Source organism: Chelonoidis abingdonii, chromosome 16 (genome assembly GCF_003597395.2).
Source record: "Chelonoidis abingdonii isolate Lonesome George chromosome 16, CheloAbing_2.0, whole genome shotgun sequence".
NCBI classification, from domain to species: Eukaryota; Metazoa; Chordata; order Testudines; family Testudinidae; genus Chelonoidis; species Chelonoidis abingdonii.
In genome coordinates, this window is record NC_133784.1 from 18,065,293 (window position 1) to 18,085,796 (window position 20,504).

A 20,504-nucleotide genomic window follows, 5' to 3' on the forward strand; every position below is an offset into this window, starting at 1 on the left:
GGCAACTACGAAAAGGCAAAGGTTGGTGCTTTGGGGCAGCTGTGGGAAGACGAGGGTTGGTGTGTGAGGGCAGCTGTGGGGAGATGAGAGATGGTGGTTCTGAGTGGTTGTGAGGAGAGCATGGCTGGTTTGTCAGGGTGGTTGTGGGGAAGCGACGTGTGACATTATTGACACGAACTGTGACCGTATAGACCATTGTTGCAACCAAAATCCTTTAGTGGCACCAAATCTTGTACAAAGAAGGTCAAGTAAGGTGTCTATGCGGAGGTTATGATTTACTGGTTATGATTATGCTATCCATATGCATGTATCATTTTTGTATTTAAAGTTGTAAGTATTGGCTCTATACTGTCTTATTTCAAACCTGTGCTATGCTTCTGGGTGACACCTCAGACAATTTGGCATCAACACTGCCTAGCCTGCTTGATAGCCCATTAAGGCTACAACTGACCCACTGAGAGAAAGCAGATATGCCTTGTGACTCAGCAAGGCATGCAGGGACATGCCTATGGACAGAACTCTCAGGTTTTTCTATGCCATGTGCTGGATAGATTATCTTTGGAACAAAGAAAGCAGAGGCCACATGGCAAGAGACTATAAAAGGCTGCTGCATCTCCTCCAGCTTGTCTTCAATCCTGCATCTGATCTCTGGAGGAACCTTGCTGCAAACTGAAGCTCTGAACAAAGGACTGAATGACGCATCCTTGTGGATGTACTCCAGAGACTGTATGTAATTGATTCCATTTAACCAGTTCTAGATCTCATTTATATTTCTTTCTTTTTCTGAATAAACCTTTGATTTTAGATTCTAAAGGATTGACAACAGCGTGATTTGTGGGTAATATCTAACTGGTAGATTGACCTGGGTCTGGTGCTTGGTCCTTTGGTATCAGGAGAACCTTTTTTCTTTTACTGGGATATTGGTTTTCATAACTATTCATCCCCATAAGGAGTGGCATTGGTGGTGATACCAGGAAACTGAAGTGTCTAAGAGAATTGCTTATATGAGTTATGCCCGCCCCCCGGCTAACCATTAAAACCAAAGCCCTCTCTGTCTGTCTGATTTGGTTTGCCTTAGAAGTGGAGAAACCCCAGCCTTGGGCTGTAACTGCCCTGCTCTAGCAACTTGTCCTGAATTGATACTCTCAGAAGTGTCTTACCAAGGGCAGCATCGTTACAGTTGGCACATCAGGGCAGTTGTGGGGAGGCAAGGTCTGACATGTTAGCTTGGACATGGGGATGACAGCTGGAGCATCAGGGCAGCCATGGGGAGGTGAGGACTGGAGCTTCAGGGCAGCTGTGGGAAGGCGAGGGTTGGAGTGTGGGGCATCTGTGGAGAGGTGAGGGCTGGCGTGTCGGAGTGGCTGTGGGGAGGCGAGGTCTGGTGCATCAGGGCAGCTGTTGAGAGTTGAGGGCTGGTGCATCGGAGTGGCTCTGAGGAGACAAGGGCTGGTGGTTCAGATTGGTTCTGAGGAGAGGAGTGTCTTTAGAGAGACGAGGGCTCATGGTTCCAGGTGGCTGGGGGAGAGGGGAATACAGCAATCAGGTGGTGTGAGCTGGCACACTAGGCATGGTGTTGGCTGGCATTATGGGTGGCCATAGGCTGGCGTGTGAGGGTGGCTGTGGGGATGCGAAGGCTGGCACATCAGGGCGGCTGTGAGGAGGTGAGGGCTGATGCATCAGGGCAGCTGTGGGGAGGCGAGGGTTGATGTGTCAGGGCAGCTCTTGGGAGGCAAGGTCTGATGTGTCAGGGCCACTGTGGGAAAGTGATGACTGAAGCATCAGGGTGGCTGTAGGGAGGCAAAGGGTGGCACATCAGGACGGCTGTGGGGAGGCGAGGGCTGGCACATCAGGGCGGCTGTGGGGAGGCGAGGGCTGGTGCCTCAGGGCAACTGTAGGGAGGCTAGGGCCTATGTGTCAGGGTGGATGTGAGGATGCAAGGGTTGGTGCATCAGGGCTGCTTTCGGGAGGCGAGGGCTGGCGTGTCAGGATGGCTGTGGGGTGGAGAGGGCTGTTCAGAGCCGTTTTGGGGAGCTAAGGGGTGGCCTGTCTGGGCGGGTGTGGGTAGTCGAGGACTGGAGCGTCAGGGTGGCTGTGGAGAGGTGTGGACTGGCGCTTCGGGACAGTTGTGGTGTGTTGAGGGTGACAACAGCTGGCAAATCAGGGTGGCAAGGGCTGATACTTCCGCACAGCTGTGGGGAGGCGAGGGCTGGAGTGTCAGGGAGGCTTTCGGGAGGCGAGAGCTGGAGCATCAGGGTGGCTGTGAGGAGGTGAGGGCTCGAGCATAACAGCAGCCATAGGGAGTTGAGGGCTGGTGGTTCAGAGTGGTTGTGAGGAGAAGAGGGTTAGCGGAGAGGAGCGGCTTTGGAGAGATGAGGGCTTATGGTTCCAGGTGGCTGGGGGTGTGGGGGAGTACTGGTGATTCAGGGTGGCGATCAGGTGGTGAGGGCTGGGACACTAGGCATGGTGTTGACTAGCTAAAATTCATGTGGTTTGGGAAGGTTTGGAAAGTGTTTTGACTGTGGGGGTAATGGAACATCTCCTATTTGATCATCTTCTTGGTAATGATTTTTTCCATGTAGCTCAGGTTAAAGTATTTGCCTGAAGTAGGAGGGGGTATTATCCTGGGACCCCCAAGGGAAAGGGTAAGGTCTCAGGAACTGCCAAGAGAATGAGACTTGATTCTTCTGCAGCAGGGAGCAACCACATGCTTCCAGGTGGGAGGGTGGTTGAGACCAACTTCTGCACTGCAGCTGGAAGCAACACCTCATCAGGAAGCGATGGGGGTGTAATGCTTGCCAGGGAGAGAACTGTCCAGGTTGTTAGCTGCCAGCAGGTCATGGCTGAACCAGAGACAAACCCGGCCCTAGGGAGCAGAGATAAATGTGTCCCATAGGAGAACCCAAAGAAGGGGCAGGGAACCTCAGAAACCACTGAGGTGGGTGAGGATTCCTGTGACTCTGTAACACAGGGAAGCAGAGTGCTTCCACGTATGGGAGGTGCTGAGACTAGCTCCTTTCCAGGGGAAGGCAACATGCCCTCAGGTGCAGGGGCAGGAGAGGTGTTGTCAGGGATTAAGGAAATTGTCCCAGTTGTTAGCTGGCAGAGTTCTGCAGATGAACAAGAGATAGAATCCTCCCTAGGGAGCACAGAGAAATGTATCTTAGGAGGGGTCCCAGAGGAGGAAACTGCGGAAAGAATAGTGGGGGTACAGGAATGTCTCTTCACTGGTCACTTGGAGCAGGATGCCCAGGACACTAGGAGGATGGCTGGGTCAGCGGCTGTGCACCCAGGCACTCAGCCTGTGACCCAGGTTTTGAGAAGGAACTGTGTAACTGACCTCTTGGAGGGGAGCGGTCACACAGCTGATTTCTCAGGGACAGAGAAGGGGGTGGCAGAGTGTACTGCAATCCAGGTCCCAGTTTTTCAGGATGCTATTTCTGATAGGTTTTTGGAAAGTAACTGTGTCTCTTTAAATCAAGATGCAGCTCCAATGCCTGTGATAACAGAGGAGTTGGGTCCAGGAAATTGCCAGGTGGTAGTTTGTGAGAACATAAATGACCCAACTGACAAAGAAGGGGGTGTTTCCCCCCAGGCTGGTGAAACACAGATAGAAGTTATGGGAAAGCTGCTGGGAAAAGGTAAATCTGATTAAAGGGTAAACACACCTAGCCCAGAGAGCACAGATCTTAGCCCTCTAAGGGGCAGGGAAGGATTCAGTGCTGGGAGGGGGAAACACAGGGTAAACTCAAAAAGGGAGCTGGATTTTCTGCATATGTACACTCCGGGGGTTGCTAGACCCTGATACATCAAAATGCCAGAAACCTGATTAAATTTAGAGCCCATACAGAAGGGAACACTGGAGGGAAGGAAAAGCCAGTGACTGATTTCATGGGAGAGAGTCAAAGGACACCATGGGTAATGAATAAACTAACTTCGAACTAGAATACCTAACAGAGGACATCTGTATTAAAAAATTTAGTATTAATGTTAAGTTTTGGAATAAGAAAGGGGGTCAAATAAGGTATCTAAGACAAGGTTATGATTTGCTGGTTATGATTATGCTATCTGTATGCACGTGTCATTTTTGTATTTGAAGTTATAAATATTGACTATGTACTTGTATCTCAATGTGTTTGATTCTAAGTAGCACCAGTGAAGCATTTGGCCAGCTTATTGAGAAGGGACTCTTCAGATTAAGTGCCCAATCAAGAAACACTTAGCTGACAATGGACCTTGGGAGACTCCAATCAACATATGATGTTAAAGGTAGCATGTGAGCAATGGCTGCTCTACCTGTAAAGAATTGAGTCATGCATGGACATTTGACTTGCCCGTGTGACTGCACACTCCATCTTGCTGCTGTGATTTTCCACAGTAAGAACAAAGAGGTGTTATTCCACATGGCAGAGGATAGAAAAGGCTCTGGAAACCCCTCCATTTTGGTCTTCAATCCTGCTTCTTACCTCTGGAGGATCTTTGCTACAAACTGAAGTTCTGAACAAAGTACTGAATGACCCACCTAGCTATGGATGTACTCCAGAGACTTGATTTGGACTTGCAGTTTATTCCATTACTGCTACAAGCCTGAACCAAGAATTTTGCTGTATGTAATTGATTCAATTTAACCAATTTTAGCTCTCAACTATATTTCTTTCTTTTTCTGAATAAACCTTTAGATTTTAGATTGTAAAGGATTGGCAACAGTGGGTAAGATCTAGCTGGTATATTGACCTGGGTCTGGGGCTTGGTCCTTTGGGATCAGGAGAACCCTTTTTCTTTTACTGGGGTGTTGGTTTTCATAACCATTCATCCCCATAAGGAGTGGTGCTGGTGGTGATACTGGGAAACTGGAGTGTCTAAGGGAATTGCTTGTATGACTTCTGGTTAGCCAGTGGGGTAAACCAAAGTCTTCTCTGTTTGTCTGGTTTGATGTGCCTTAGTAGTGAAGGATCCCCAGCCTTAGGTGGTGACTGCCCTATTCTAAGCAATGTGTCCTGAATTGATACTCTCAGTAGTGTCCCGCCAAAGGCTGCCTTGTTACGCGAGCCGTTGTCGTTCCAGGTACCTGTGGGGAAAAGAGGGCTGGTGCTTCAGGGTGGCTATTGGGTGGTGTGAGCTGCCATACTATGTGTGTTGTTGGCTGGCATGTTGTGTGACCGTGAGCTGGTGGATCAGGGTGGCTGTGTGGAGTCCAGGGCTGGTGAGTCAGAAGAGTTATGGGGAGGCAATGGCTGGTGCGTCAGGTTGGCTGTGGGGAGACAAGGGCTAGCATGTCAGCAGAGTTATGGGAGGGGAGGGCTGGCATGTTTGGGCAGATTGGGGAAGTGAGGGCTGGCACATTAGGGTGGCTGTGGGGAGAAAAGGGCTAGAGTATCTGTGTGGAAGGGAGGGCTGGTGCGTCAGGGCAGTTACGGGCAGGCAAGGGCTGGTGCATCAAGAGAGCTGTGGGGAAATGAGGGCTGGCGCATTGGGATGGTTATGGGGAGGGGATGCTGGTGCTTTGGGGAAGCCATGGGGAGGCGAGGGCTGGCATGTCAGGGCGTCTGTGGGGAGGCGATAGCTGGGTGTCAGGGCAGTTATGGCGAGGCAAGGGCTGGCATGTTAGTGCGGCAGTTGGGAAGCGAGGGTTGGCATGTCAGGGCAGCTGTGGGGAGGCGAGGGCTGGCGTGTCAGGGTGGCTCTGGGTATTTGAGGGCTGGTGCGTTGGGACCATTGTGGGGATGTGAAGGCAGGGGTATTGGAGCCAGTGTGCGGAGGAGAGCACTAGTGCATCAGGGTGGCAACGGCGAGGGAAGGGTTCGTGGTTGAGGATGGTAGTGGGGAGGTGAGGAGTGGTGGTTTGCAGCAGCTGTAGAGAGGTGAGGGCTGGTGCATCAGGGTGTCTGTCGGGAGGCGAGGGCTGGTGCTTTGGGATGACAATGGCGTGGCGAGGGTTGGCACAGTGGGGGTGGTTTTGACTGGGACATTGGGTGGCTGTAGGATTTGTGCATCAGGGCAGTTGTGGGGAGGCGAGGGCTGGCACATTGATGCGGCTCTGGGGAGGTGAGGGCTGGTGCATCAGGGTAGCTGTGGGGAGACAAAGGTTCGTACATCAGGATGGCCATGGGGTGGGGCATTGTGGAAGTTGAGTGTGACTCACCTTGCGGCATTCGCTCACCAGAACGATGTGAATTTCTTTCCGAACGCTGACACAGCTGTGATGGGCAAAGAAAAGAGGTGAGGCATGCAATGGCACTGTGCAGTATCAGCACTGTCTGGGGTCAGGGCATGGTCTACCGGGGAATGACAGGGCAGCTCCCGGTGACCCCACTGCAGCTGTGGGCCCTGACAGCAAAGCTGCTGTCCGAGTCCAGCCCATGCTGGCACTAGCTCTTTCTCCTGTAACCAGAGGTGAAAGTAAGCCGGTTTGGTCCAGTATGGTGTACTGGCTCTTGCCAGTACGCCATGCTGGACTGGACCGGCTTCCCCAGCAGTGATTTAAAGGGCCCGGGGCTCCAGCCGCTAAGGGGAGCCCTGGGCCCTTTAAATCACCACTGGAGCTCCGGCAGCTGGGCTCAGGCAGGGATTTAAAAAAGCCGGAGCTCCGGCTGCTGTGGGGAGCCCTGGGCCCTTTAAAGTACCACTGGAACTGTGGCAGCAGGGCTCCAGTGGCACTTTAAAGGGCCCGGGGCTTCTCGCAGTGACTGTAGCTCCCGGCCCTTTAAATCCTCACCCGAGCCCTGCTGCCCCAGGGTAGCAGTGGCAGGACTCCTGCAGTGATTTAAAGGGCCCAGAGCTCTGCAGCAGCCGGAGCCCCAGGCCCTTTAATTCGCCCTTGAGCCTCTGCAGCTGGTACTCCAGGGTGATTTAAAGGCCCCATCTCTTCCAGTTGAGGCTACGCCTCTTCTGATTGAGGCCATGGCCCCGCTCAGGACTCTGGTGTACCAGTAAGTCCTTTAAGTTACTTTCACCCCTGGTTGTAACCCTGGCTCCACAGTGACAGCCAGGTTGGCTCTGCAATCGCTTGATTGTTTCTAAAACAACAACACCATCTACAATATAAGAACAAAACAGGGAGAAATTCTGAGCCTGCCCTACCTCCCCCTCCTCCCATTACCTCTTCCAGATATACGGGGCAAGGCCCAGGGGACTGGAGATATGCTAATATTATGCCACCACCTGGAAAAGGCAAACAGGGTTGGGCAAAGCCATTGAATGGTTGACACAAGTAGCAAAGAATAAATGTGCCTGATTAACACCAGTCAACATGGTTCTCTGTAAAATAGGGCAACAGAAGAGGGTCCCAGAGCCTAGCCGCCACTCCGAGACCAGATGTCTACACTGCAGTTTTCCAGCCCAAGCCTCATGAGCATGCATGAGCTGACAGAGATCAGCCACAGGACTCATTGCAACGTAGCCATATCCCACACAATGGTTGGCAACCCTAATCTAGAGAGTGAGCTTTCTAATTGCACAAAACTGAACACCGCTGCCCTGCCCCTTCCCCAAGGTCCCACCCCTGCCCCTCCTCTTCCCAGAGGCCCCACCCCTGCTCACTCTATCTCCCCTCCCTCCATTGATCGCTCTCCCCGACCCTCACTCACTTTCACTGGGCTGGAGCAGGAGGGTTAGGGCTCTGGCTGAGGGTGCGGGCTCTAGGGTGAGACCGGGGATGTGAGGTTCGGGTTGCAGAGAGGGCTCCAGGCTGAGACAAGGAGTTGGGGTATGTGGGGGTGAGAGCTCTGGCTGGGGGTGTGGGCCCTGGGGTGGGGTGGGAATGAGGGTTTGAGGTGCAGGAGAGGGCTCTAGTCTTGGACAAGGAGTTGGGGTATGGAGGGGTGAGGGCTCTGGGTGGGGGTGTGGGCTCTGGGCTGGGGCCAGGGATGAGAGGTTTTGGGTGCAGAAGCAGGCTTAGGGCTGGGGCAGGGGATTGGGGTGTGAAGGGGTTGCAGGGTGCAGGCCCTGGGAGGGAGTTTGAGTGTGGGAGGGAGTGCGGGGTCCTGGCGACACTTACAGCTCCTAGATGCAGGTGTGGCCAATGAAGTTCTGTGCGTTGCCCTCTTGTCTGCAGTCACCACCCCCGCAGCTCCCATTGGTTGTCGTTCCCAGCCAATGGGAGCTGATTAGCCGGCACTTGGGGCACGGGCAGGGCCTCCCTGGCCACCCATGAGCCTAGGGGCCACTGGAACCTGGAGGCTGCTTCCGGGAGCTGCATGGAGCTAGGGTCGGTAGGGAGCTTGCCTTAGACTTGGATCCCTGCTGTGCCTCTGACCAGACTTTTAACATCCAGGTCGATGGTGCCAACCAGAGCTGCTAGGGTCCCTTTCCAACCGGGCATTCCAGTCGAAAACCAGATGCCTGGCAACACTACTCTAGAGCCTCATTCACAGGAATTGCGCTGGAGTTTATTTATATAGATTCCTGCTTTGAAGGCCAGAAGGGTCCCTGTGATCAACTTGGTTGAGCCCATTTGGCCCAGGTGAGAGAGCAGCCCCACAACACTTCCTAGAGCAGAGCCAGTCATGAGTTAGAAATTGATAGTGCCAGAGAATCCACCAGGACCCCAGTAAATGGCTCCAATGGTTAATTCTTCTGGCTGTTGCAAATGTACACCTGATTTCCAGACTGACTTTGTTCAGCTTCAATGTCCAGCCATTGGAGGGTGTTAGTGCTTTCTCTGCCAGCCTGATGAGCCGAGGCTGAAATTTTGTTTGCTGTGAAGCTCCTCCTCCAGGTGCAGCATGGGCAGATGATTGGCCTGCCTGGACACCTTAACCCCTTCCAGTCCTGTGTGGGGTGAACACCCATCACAGGTTGTCAACAGGAAATTATCAGCCTGTGTGTGTGTGGGGTGGGGGGGGGGTCTTTTGGGTCCTGTGGGGATCTGTTCTCAGCCCACTGCTGTTCCAGATCTTTACCAAAGATTTGGAAGAAAATGTACAGTCCTTGTGGGTAACATGTGCTGGTGACATGCAGCTGGGGGTGTTGGCAGATAACCTAAGGATGGGTTAGTTACTCATTCATAAAATCATAGAAGATTAGGGTTGGAAGAGACCTTAGGAGGTCATCTAGTCCAACCCCCTGCTCAAAGCAGGACCAACCCCAAATAAATTATCTTAGCCAGGGCTTTGTCAAAGCCAGGCCTTAAAAACCTCTACGGATGGAGATTCCACCAGTTCCCTAAGTAACCCATTCCAGTGCTTCACCACCCTCCTAGTGAAATAGTGTTTCCTAATATCCAACCTAGACCTCCCGCCACTGCAACTTGAGACCACTGCTCCTCGTTCTGACATCTGCCATGACTTTGAACAGCCTAGCTCCATCCTCTTTAGAATCTCCCTTCAGGTAGTTGAAGGCTGCTATTAAATCCCCCCTCATTCTTCTCTTCTGCAGACTAAATAAGCCCAGTTCTCTCAGCCTCTCCTCATAAATCATGTGCTCCAGCACTCTAATAATTTTTGTTGCCCTCCACTGGACTCTCTCCAATTTGTCCACATTCTTTCTGTTGCGGTATCCCAAAACTGGATGCAATACTCCAGATGTGGCCTCACCAGTGCTGAATAGAGGGGAATAATCACATCCCTCGATCTACTGGCAGTGCTCCTACTAAAATACAGCCCAATATGCCTTTAGCCTTCTTGGCAACAAGGGCACACTGTTGACTCATATCTAGCTTCTTGTCCACTGTAATCCTCAGGTACTTTTCTGCAGAACTGCTGCTTAGCCAGTCAGGCCCCAGCCTGTAGCAGTGCATGGGACTGTTCCATCCTAAGTGCAGGACTGTGCACTTGTCCTTGTTGAACCTCATCAGATTTCTTTTGGCCCAATCCTCCAATTTCTCTAGGTCACTTTGGACCCTATCCCTACCCTCCAGTGTATTTACCTCTCCTCCCAGCTTAGTGTCATCCACAAACTTGTTGAGGGTGCCATCCATCCCATCACCCAGATCATTAATGAAGATGTGGAACAAAACTGGCCTCAGTACTGACCCCTGGGGCACTCCGCTTGATATCGACTGCCAACTAGACATCAAGCCATTGATCACTGCTTCTTGAGCCTGATGATCTAGCCAGCTATCCACCTCTCTCCAGCACTGAAGGGGTTAAAGTAGCCGTGGAGATGGCTGTGGCTGAGAAGCTAGACTGATTGGGAAAACAGCCAGAGCTGTAGCCAGTGCAATCAGGTCCCAGCTGGCCCTTATAAGAGGGCAGTGGGCCAGAAGGAAACACACACTCTCTCTCTGCATCTGAAGTGAGGTTATTTACCAACAAAAGCTTATGCCCAAATATGCCCAAATAAATCTTTAAGGTGCCACCAGACTCCTTGTTGTTTTTGTGGATACAGACTAACATGGCTACCTCCTGATACTCTCTCTCTAGCTTCTGAGAGAGAAGGACCTGGCTGCTTGGGAGCTGAGCAGCGTACCTAGAGTGGAGCAGTGCACCTAGAGTGGAGCAGGGCTGTGGAAGGGCAGAGGGAGCTGGGGAGCTCCAGCCTGGAAAAATCCCAGGCTGAAAGCCTTGAAAAGGGCCTATAAGAAGGTACTGGGGCTGCAGAGGGGCAGCCCAGAGATAGGCAAAGGCAGCAGGTCCTAAACCCCCTTGCCAATGATGAGTGGCCATGACAGACTGCAGTCTGCTCCAGGGAGTGGGGGCTAGATGATGACTGGCAGTAGCCACTGAGGCAAGGTGGGGATAGGGGGCTGGGGGTTCCCCTGGGTGGGGAGACCCAGATTGTGGGTTGTTGCTAGGGGACAGAACCCTGACACAGAAGGGCAACGGGGTCTGCGACGGACACGGGGGTCAGCGGCAGGCGAGACACTGGCCTGCAGAGGATGCTTCAGAGGCTGGAAGAGCTAATTCCCAAGATGACCAGCAGGCGGTGCCATGCCAGTGAGTCGTAACCCCGCCACACCACCGTATAGTCCATTCATACAATCCATACTTTTTTAACTTGCTGGCAAGAATACTGCAGGAGACTGTATCAAAAGCTTTGCTAAAGTCAAGATATATTATGTCCATCGCTTTCCCCATATTCACAAAGCCAGTTATCTCATCATAGAAGGCAATTAGGTTAGTCAGGCATGACTTGCCCTTGGTGAATCCATGTTGACTGTTCCTGATCACCTTCCTCTCCTCCAAGTGCTTCAAAATGGATTTCTTGAGGACCTGATCCATGATTTTTCCAGGGACCGAGGTGAGGCTGTTCTCATGGCTCTTCTTAGACCCAATTTATCAACATCCTTCTTGAGAACTGGACACACTATTCTAGAGCGTTCACACCAGTGCCAAATCCAGAGGTAAAATAATCTCTCTACCACTTGAGATTTGTCTCTTTATGCATTCCAGGATTGCATTAGCCCTTTTGGCCACCGGTCACACAAGCAGCTCATATTCAGCTGAGTATCCACCATCACCCCAAATCTTTTTCAGAGTCATTGCTTTCCAGGATAGAGTCCCCACTGTGTAAGTATTGCCTGCATTCTGTGTTCCTGGATGTGTACATTTACATTTAGCCATATTAAAATGCATATTATTTGCTTGCTTCCCATTTACCAACCGATCTTTATCACTCTATCAATGATCTGTATTATTCATTATTTATCAGTCCCCCAATTTTTGGATCATGTGCAAACTTTATAGGTGATGATTACACATTTTCTTCCAGGTCATTAATAAGCATGTTAAATAGCATAGGGCCAAGAACTGATCCCTATGGGACCCACTGAAAATACACCCATTCAGTGATGATTCCCCATTCTCAGTTCCATTTTGAGCCCTATTTGCCAGCCAGCATTTAATCCATTCATCAGTTGCCATGTTAATTTTATATCATTCTAGTTTTTTACTCAGTGTCATGCAGTCCCAAGTCAAAGGCCTTGCAGGCGTCTAAGAACCTTACATCAGCACTGTGACCTTTAACAACCAAACTTGTAACCTTGTCAAAAAAGCTATCAAGATACCAAGCTGGGTTCCTCACGCAGGCAATGGAACTAGCTTTACAGGCATGAGTGCTTTTACAGCCCTGGTCTGGGCTTGCTTTTTACCCAAACACTCACAAAGTAAATCAACTGAAAAGACTGGGGAGAATGTGCAGAGGCTTCAGCCAGCTCCATGAGGAGAAGGCATGTCCTTCCCCTTCCTTTTATACTCTGGCCCAAGCAGCCACAGGACCAGCCAGAACCTGTTAACTTGCTGCAGTGCCTCCACCTTGCAAGGATTGTGGATAGTGCTTATATTTTTAATTTAGGATGTTGTGTGGGACTGAGTCAAATGCCTTACAGAAGACTAAGCCCATCTGAACATCTCTTAATGCAGCACAATGCAAAGGCATTCATCTAAGAAAAAGAATGCAGGCCATCCCTGCTGGATAGGTGTGACATTCTATATCTTTGGGGAGCACCCTGTAACCACCATATTCCTCATTTATATATAATTGTGATATTGCATATAAAGCATGCCATATGAGGTATCATGGGAAAGGTTATGATCTGCTGAAACCCACTGTCCCATCTAAATATGTACATCATTAATGCATATGAGGTTATGAGAATGTGTTTGGGTTTGGGAAGCACCCAGAAATTAGCTCTCCAGAGACAATGACAAGGGAAGAGGTAATCAATACCTGGGTGGGTGCTGAACAGACATCACCAGTCATTGTCCAGAAGAGGAGTTACAATTCAATGACTCACTCACAGGAGACACACCAGGTTATTGCTTCATCTTGTGACTCAGCAATGACCACCAGACATGCCTGGATTTGTGTTCTCCAAGCACATGGGATTAAGGGTATAAAACAGAACACAGGGCCTCCATGCTTGGCCTTTCTCCTTCCCCCACCTATGCTTCAAGCAACAAGGACACTTAGAAGACTGAAGACTCCAAGAGAGGAGACTGGCCCAGGTTTAAGGGACAAACCTGTATATTGAAGACTGCAATATCCAGTGGGGTGAGAAAAACTGCTTCATCTAGATGTTGCCCGGTCTAATAGGGTTGAGAATTTAGCCTGCATGCTTTTATTTTATTTTATTGTATTTTAGTAACTAACTCTGACTTTTTGCCTATCACTTATAATCACTTTATAGTCAATTTATTTGTTTAACTCTTTATCTTTACCAGTGAGTTTGCCTGAAGTGTTTGGTAAGAATATTTGCTCAGGTTTACCACTGATGAAGTGGTGAACCAATTACTAAACTTGCACTGCCTATATCCTGAGGTACAAGGCTGGGAACTGGGGGGATTTGGCTGGTGCCTTTCTCTGTGTGATTCATGAGTGCCCCTGGGAGCATTCATGCAATCTAGCTGGGCGTGGGGCTCCACATGTGTTTGTGCTGAGCGATCGGTCTGGAAGGGCTTGTTGCTTGTTACTAGCAAAGCATTTTGAGAGACAGCCTAGGCTGGAGAGTTAAGGCACACAGCAGTTCCACAGTCCCAGGCTGCACCCCAGGGATCCAATCAGTTGCGCAGTGAGCAGGGTGAAATATAGAGATTGTTGTACTGAACAAGATTTGCACTTCATACACTGGTGTAATGATTTTAAGTGAGGCATTAAGTGTGGTGGCTAAGGACAGTCAGGAGGAGGCTATCGGTTTGTTATTTTCTGTTCGCTTATTTTGGGAAAGGGAGGTAGGGACAGAAAAGCAGGAAAATGAGTGAAAGCAGTGAAGCTATTGCAAAGTTGGAATTTCGAGAGAGAGCACCATAAAATATTGGAACTGAAAGAACTGGAGATAAAGGAAAGAGAAAGAGAGTGAAAACACCAACTGGACCTGCTAGAGAAGCAAAAACAGAATCCACTGACTCCAGTGATTCCCATCACTCCAAAAATCCACAATTGGGACCATTCATGTCCTGCATACAATGAGGCAGATGATATCGCTGAGTAACAGACTATCTTTGAAAGACTGTGTGCAGTGCATGAAATCCCTGATGCCAAGTGAATTCCCTACTCTGATTGCAAAATTAACTGGTAAAGCTCTACATGTATTCAATAAAATGTCCATTGAGGATGTTTTGCAGTGGTTTCAGATTACCCCCGAAACATATAGAGTTAAATTAGGAATCTCAAGAGGGATGGATATTGGTATGAGTCATGGGGAATATGTGAACAAAATGAAAGCTATAATGGGAAAATGGGTGAGGGGCAAAGATGTTACAAGCTTTGAAGGAAAGTTTGATCTTATTGCTGAAGAGCATTTCCGTGTCTATGGAACAAATGTAAAAATCTGTAGATGAGATGGTATCTCTAGCTGATGTCTTGGAACAGACCCAGGCATCTATTGAAAGCAAACTACCAAAAGAGGGGATTAAACATGGTGGGAAGGGAGGATCCTGTTTTATCCCTATCAAGAAAGAGGGTGGCTGGGAGACTGAGTACTCACCTCCCCCAAATCATTCCTCTAACCCTCACCTCAAATCTCCTGTAAAAAGAAGAAGATCCCAAAAGGTGCTGTTGGTGTAATTCCACCAATCTGAGGAATAAATGCCCTGTGCTAGGAGGAAGCAGGCAACCAATAGCTCATGTTAGTTCTGCTGTCCTCAACACAGAACCCCCCAGGAGATTGAAACCTATCATATTGGTTTTGTGAGATTAGTCTCTGCAGAACCAGATATGGAGCATTTTAAGGTTGTCAAAACTAATGTCAGGGAGTACTTGGGGCAGAAGGATACAGGGAACCAGATCTCTCTGGTTAACCAGAGAGTGGTCCCAAAGGCTAGTATATTACCTAGTGAAATGGCAGAGCTTGTGAGGGTCGGTGAAAGCAGATTCCTCATACACTAGCTAAAATCCATGTGGTGTAGGAAGATTTGGAAAGTGTTTTGACTGTGGGGGTAATGGAACACCTCCTAGTTGACCTGCTTCTTGGTTATGATTTTTCCACATAGCTCAGGTTTAAGTGTTTGCCTGAAGCAGGAGGGAGTGTTACTCTGGGACCCCCAAGGGAAATGGTAAGGTCTCAGGAACTGCTGAGAGAATGAGAGAGAGCCTCCTTGATTCCTTTGCAGCAAGGGGAAGCCACGTGCTTGCAGCTGGGAGGTTGGCTGAAACCAGCTCCTGCACTGCAGCTGGAGGCAACACCACCTCAAGAAGAGATGGGGGTGTGGTGCCTGCCAGGGAGAGAACTGTCTAGGTCAGTGGTTCCCAAACTTGTTCCGCCACTTGTGCAGGGAAAGCCCCTAGCGGGCCCGGCTGGTTTGTTTACCTGCCGCGTCCGCAGGTTCAGCTGATCGTGGCTCCCAGTAGCTGCAGTTCGCTGCTCCAGCCAATGGGAGTTGCTGGAAGCGGCGCGGGCTAGGAACGTAATGGCCGCCACTTCCAGCAGCTCCCTTTGGCCTGGAGTAGTGAACTGTGGCCACTGGGAGCCGCGATTGGCCGAACTTGCGGCCGCAACAAGTAAACAAACGGGCCCGGCCCACCAGGGGCTTTCCCTACACAAGCGGCGGAACAAGTTTGGGAACCACTGGTCTAGGTTGTTAGCTGCCAACAGATCACAGCTGAATCAGAGACAGATCCCTCTAAGGAGCAAAGGGAAATGTGTTCCAGAGGGGAGCCCAGAGAAGGGGGAGGGTGTAACATGTCATTCCACATTCTTTATGAAAATATGCTTATAATATTAATATGGTATAACTGAGATATACTTTATGCAAGATGGTTCATGTGAGATATTGTTGGAAAGGTTATGATTCACTGAATGTGATTACCTATTTGTATGCTTGTATAATTTCTGTATTTGAAGTTAGGAATATTGATTTTGTATCTGTATTTCAACTATGCTGCTTTGAGTGATGCTGTCATAAACAGATCGCTAAGGGTTAATGTCTCTTTCACCTGTAAAGGGTTAACAAACAGTGACCTGCAACACCTGACCAGAGGACCAGTCAGGAAACAAGATACTTTCAAATCTTGGTCAAGGGAAGCCTTTGTTTGTGGTTTCTGGGCTTTGCTTTGTTCTCTCTGAGTCCTGGAAGGGACTAGACGTGCAACCAGGTTTCTTGCCAATCTCCCTGCTACAGTCTCTTATATAGTCAGAATAGTGAGTATTACGTAGAAAGGCGGTTATAGTCTTTTGATTGTTTCTGTATTTGCAACTGTGTACCTGGCTGGTAGAGTTTTAATGTGTATTTGGCTGAAAGTATTTTAAATTGTATTTCTGCTGGAGAAAGCTTTTTCTCTATTGTCTATAAGCTGAAAGACCCTGTAATATTTACAATCTAAATTACAGAGATAAAAAGAAAGAAAAAAAAGTAAGTTATTAAAAGTTTTGCTTTTTAAGACCTGTCTGATTTTTCCCCTAGTTGAGGCTCAAGGGAATTAAGTCTGTACTCACCAGGGAATTGGTGGGGAGAAGGAAAAGATAAATTTCCTCTTGGTTTTAAATTCACAGAGCTTGAATCTGTATTGCCTCTGGGTGAGGGGAGAGAGGAGGGGTAAAGGTGGAACCCTCTGTTTTAAGATTCAAGGAGTCTGAATCACAGTATCTTCCAGGGTAACCCAGGGAGGGAAAGCCTAGAAGAGGTACTGGTGAGGGAAAGTTTATTTTCCTTGTATTAAGATCCAGCGGGTCCCCAGGGAAGGTTTTGGGGAGACCAGAGTTTATCAGGTACTCAGAATCCTGATTGGTGGCAGCATATCAGATCTAAGCTGGTAATTAAGCTTAGAGGAATTCATGCTAGTACCTCATTTTTGGACTCTAAGGTTCAGATTGAGGAAAGAATACTATGACAGATGCCCCCTGTTAACATTTCAAGTACAACAATGGAAAAGCCAGACAGGGTGGATGGTCCAAGAACAATGGACTGTAAAAGAGCATAGTCTTCCTGGGAATGTGTGGGTCAGCCTGTGAAGAATGGCTACAAGGGCCCTACAGAGGCATGTAACCATGTCACCTGATACTGGATCCCATCTTGAGTTCTGTACTTTTCCAAGAGAAACGGGGCGTGGAGGGGTGGGTCTTAAATTAGGAAACAAAGGACTCCTGCCTTATGGAAATCCTATGTAAGAGCTGGGAGTGAGGTAATCTGGGTCATCAGTTCTCATCTGCTACCCCACCCAAGATGACTGCTGGAAACAACTAAGACTGAACAGGAGGAAAGAATGGGGCCCAGGCTGGAAGGGCATCTGGCCTGTGAAAAAGATTATTAGAATCATATTTAGGGGGAAAGTATCAAAGGGATAGCCGTGTTAGTCTGGATCTGTAAAAGCAGCAAAGAATCCTGTGGCACCTTATAGACTAACAGACGTTTTGGAGCATGAGCTTTTGTGGGTGAATACCCACTTCGTCAGATGCATTTATTTAGGGGGAAAACTCACATGTAACTAGTTTCTTTAGTGTATTAAGCTTAGTTTGCATGCTCTGTTTTATTTTCTTAGTTATCTGCCTTGTTTTTTGTGCTACCTCCTTAACTACTTAAAAAGCATGTGTTTATAGTTAATAAATGTATTTCTGGTTTATAATACAACCCAATGTATGTGATTTCTAACCGGTATGTGTGTGTGTGGTGGGGACAAGAAATTGTGCATACCCTCTTCCACATGAGGAAAAAGGCGAATTTCACATGATTTTGGGTTTGTACTCCAAGGGGGGGGGGTGGACATGTGGGTGCTGTGGCAAGCCCCTTAAGATGAGCCTTCCCGGAGTGGATCACTGTCTTTCTGTGCAAGTTGGCATGGCCCTGCCTGTGTACTTGCCTGGAAAAGGTTGGGGAGCCTATCCCAGCTAGACCAGGTGAAAAGGGAGCCTAGGCTGGCAGAGTAGTCTGACTCAGTGATCCACAGCCCCATTTGGCCTGGGTGCCCCATACACTTCATGGGGAGAGTTAGGCACTGAAAATTGGATTCACAGAGCCAACACACTGAGTGGAGAGCCGCCTCTGCTAGCTAGCAGAAAATGCCAAGGAGAGGGGTGTGGCCTTGTGATAAATGAAGGGAGGGGGTATTAACTTTGAGATGGGGGGAAAGTGTGAGTGTGGGCAGGAGGAAGATTACTGCGTGGAGAGACACTAGAGCACAGGTGTCAGCTATCCACCAATCCCTGGTGGACCCCAAATTCATCACCCAGAGGTCCAAGTGACAGTGCAACCCTTTAAGACCGACTCTTTTAACTCGCTTACAGCCATGTTGCCTGTCCAGTACAAGGGCTGGTCAGGAATAGGGACTATGACGATTAGCCCATTCCCATGCTGCTGGGAGAAGCCAACCAACTGAGGCTAACAAAAAGGGTGAGGATGGTCACCCACAGCCAGGCTAAACAGGCCTCCACACCTAACTCCATTCCTGAGCCTCCTACAAGGACTCAGTCTGTGTCCTCTGATACCACAGGCCCAGGGACCCAGCCAGAGGTGATGAAACCAGACCAGAGTCTATGGCAGTGGTTGTAGATCCAGTCCCTGGGTCCCAACCAGAACCAGCCCAAGGATTGGAACTGGTGTAGCCATCAGCATCCGAGCCTGTGCTTGCAACCCCACCAGAGTCAGGGGAGCCAACACCAAAGGGTACCATAGAGCCTGCACCTGCAGCAGCTGCTAAACTAGTGGAAGAAACTCAACTGGAGCCTGAAATACAACCTAGTGCACCAGTGGAACGCGGCTCACAGTCGATGGAGACACCCCCATCACATGCATCGCTTCCAGTAGCACCAAGCCCAATCCACAACCCAGTGAGGAACTAATGTCTCCAGCATCAAGGGAGCAGTTCCAGGCAGAGAAGGAAGTGGATGAGAGACTCAAGGGACCTTGGACAGTGGCATGGAATGACCCACCACCTCTCAGCTCTTCTAATAAGTCCAGGTTTGTTGTAGAAGAAGGACTCTTATATAAGGAAACCCTTTCTGGTGGGCACAAGGAGGACTGGCATCCTCAGAGACACTTGGTAGTTCCAATTAAGTATAGGAAAGAGTTCTTGAGCTTAGCGCATGATCACCCTAGTGGCCATGCTGGGGTGAGTAGGACCAAGGACCATTTGGGAAAGTCATTCCACTGGGAGTGAATGGGCAAAGACGTTTCTACCTATGTCCAGTCTTGTGAGGTGTGCCAGAGGGTGGGAAAGCCCCAAGACCAGGTCCAGGCCCCTCTCCAGCCATTCCCCATGACTGAGATTCCATTTCAGCATTTAGCTGCGGCTATTCTGGGTCCTCTCCCTAAGAAGACACCCAGAGGAAAGCTGTACATACTGATTGTGATGTTGCACTCTATAGGTTTATGGAAATATGCACACTATATGTTTATGGAAATAAGCTTATAAGTATAAATATAATCTACCTGGAATATGCTTTGTGCTAGATATGCCATGTAATATATATTTGCAAAGGTTATGATCTACTGAATATATTCATCCTATTTGTATGCATGTATCATTTGTATATCTGAATTTATGAGCATTGGTTCTATGCTTGTATTTGAAGTGTTTGCTGTAGAAAACTACACTAGCCTTTTTCCAGTCATCCGGGATCTCGCCCCATCGCCATGAGTTTCCCAATTTGCAATGTGTGGGCATCAGATCTGGACAGGTCAGGCTTAACAAAGCTCTGGCTGGGATGATTTAGTTGGGGGTTAGATCCTGCTTTGAGCAGGGAGATGGTCTAGATGACCTCCTGAGGTCCATTCCAAACCTATGAGTCTAGGATTCTATGAAACACATAAGGGAGGTTTGGCCAACATATTGTGAAGGAGCTATTCAAGTAACTGGGAGTACTTAATTAACAATGGACTTTGGGAGATGCAAATCCACATCTGAGCTTTCCGGGGAACATTCAAACTAACATGTAAACAATGGCATCAACCTACAAAAAGCTGAAGCATTGATGGGCATGTGACTTGCCCAAGTGGCTACAAACGCCATCTTCTTGCTGTGATTTTGCACAGAAGAACAAAGGAGTTTCTGCCCACAAGAGAGAGAATATACAAGGCCATGGAAGCCAATCCATTTTTGTCTTCAGCTGGCTCAAGAGATGGACCCTCCACTCCAAAAAGATGCCTGAAAGAAAGAACTATGGGATAGCTATGGGATAGCTACCCACAGTGCAACACTCCAGAAATCAATGCTAGCCTCGGCACATGGATGCACACCACCGAATTAATGTGCTTAGTGTGGCCGCATGCACTTGACTTTATACAATCTGTTTTACAAAACCAGTTTTATGTAAAATCGGAATAATCCCGTAGTGTAGACATGCCCTGAATATTGGGTGCTGGGAAAGTCCCTATTAACAGAGAAGCCCCTGGGCTAAGTGAATCTTAGTTTCTGTGAACTGCAGGGGGGCATGGCCCAATTTCTTGGTCTGTGCTGGAGCCGACTGGGTGTATCTAGCTCAGCAAGACAGAAGTGGAGGGAAGTCTTTTCTGGCAGGGGGGGTTTGTTCTCAGTGGTATCCCAGCACATCTAGTAACAGTCTTGAGAGAGTTTCTGTGACCCAAACCAACACAGTGGTGTAGTCGAACAGGATCTGTGCACAGCTGATTGCTTTGAGACACTAGTAGTGATTTTTAAGTGAGTTTTAAGTGTGGTGGCTAGAGAACAGACATAGT

General features: G+C 49.0%; 1 protein-coding gene across 1 annotated transcript in view; it reads right to left on the bottom strand.

The window, feature by feature from the left end:
- The window catches only part of BSN (bassoon presynaptic cytomatrix protein), a 460,947-nt gene that overhangs the window by 7,064 nt on the left and 433,379 nt on the right, over positions 1–20,504 (bottom strand). The window contains exon 10 of the mRNA XM_075072951.1: positions 6,143–6,197. Coding sequence (XP_074929052.1) covers positions 6,157–6,197 — 41 coding nt within the window. The 3' untranslated portion in view covers positions 6,143–6,156. The remainder of the gene's footprint in view (positions 1–6,142; positions 6,198–20,504) is intronic.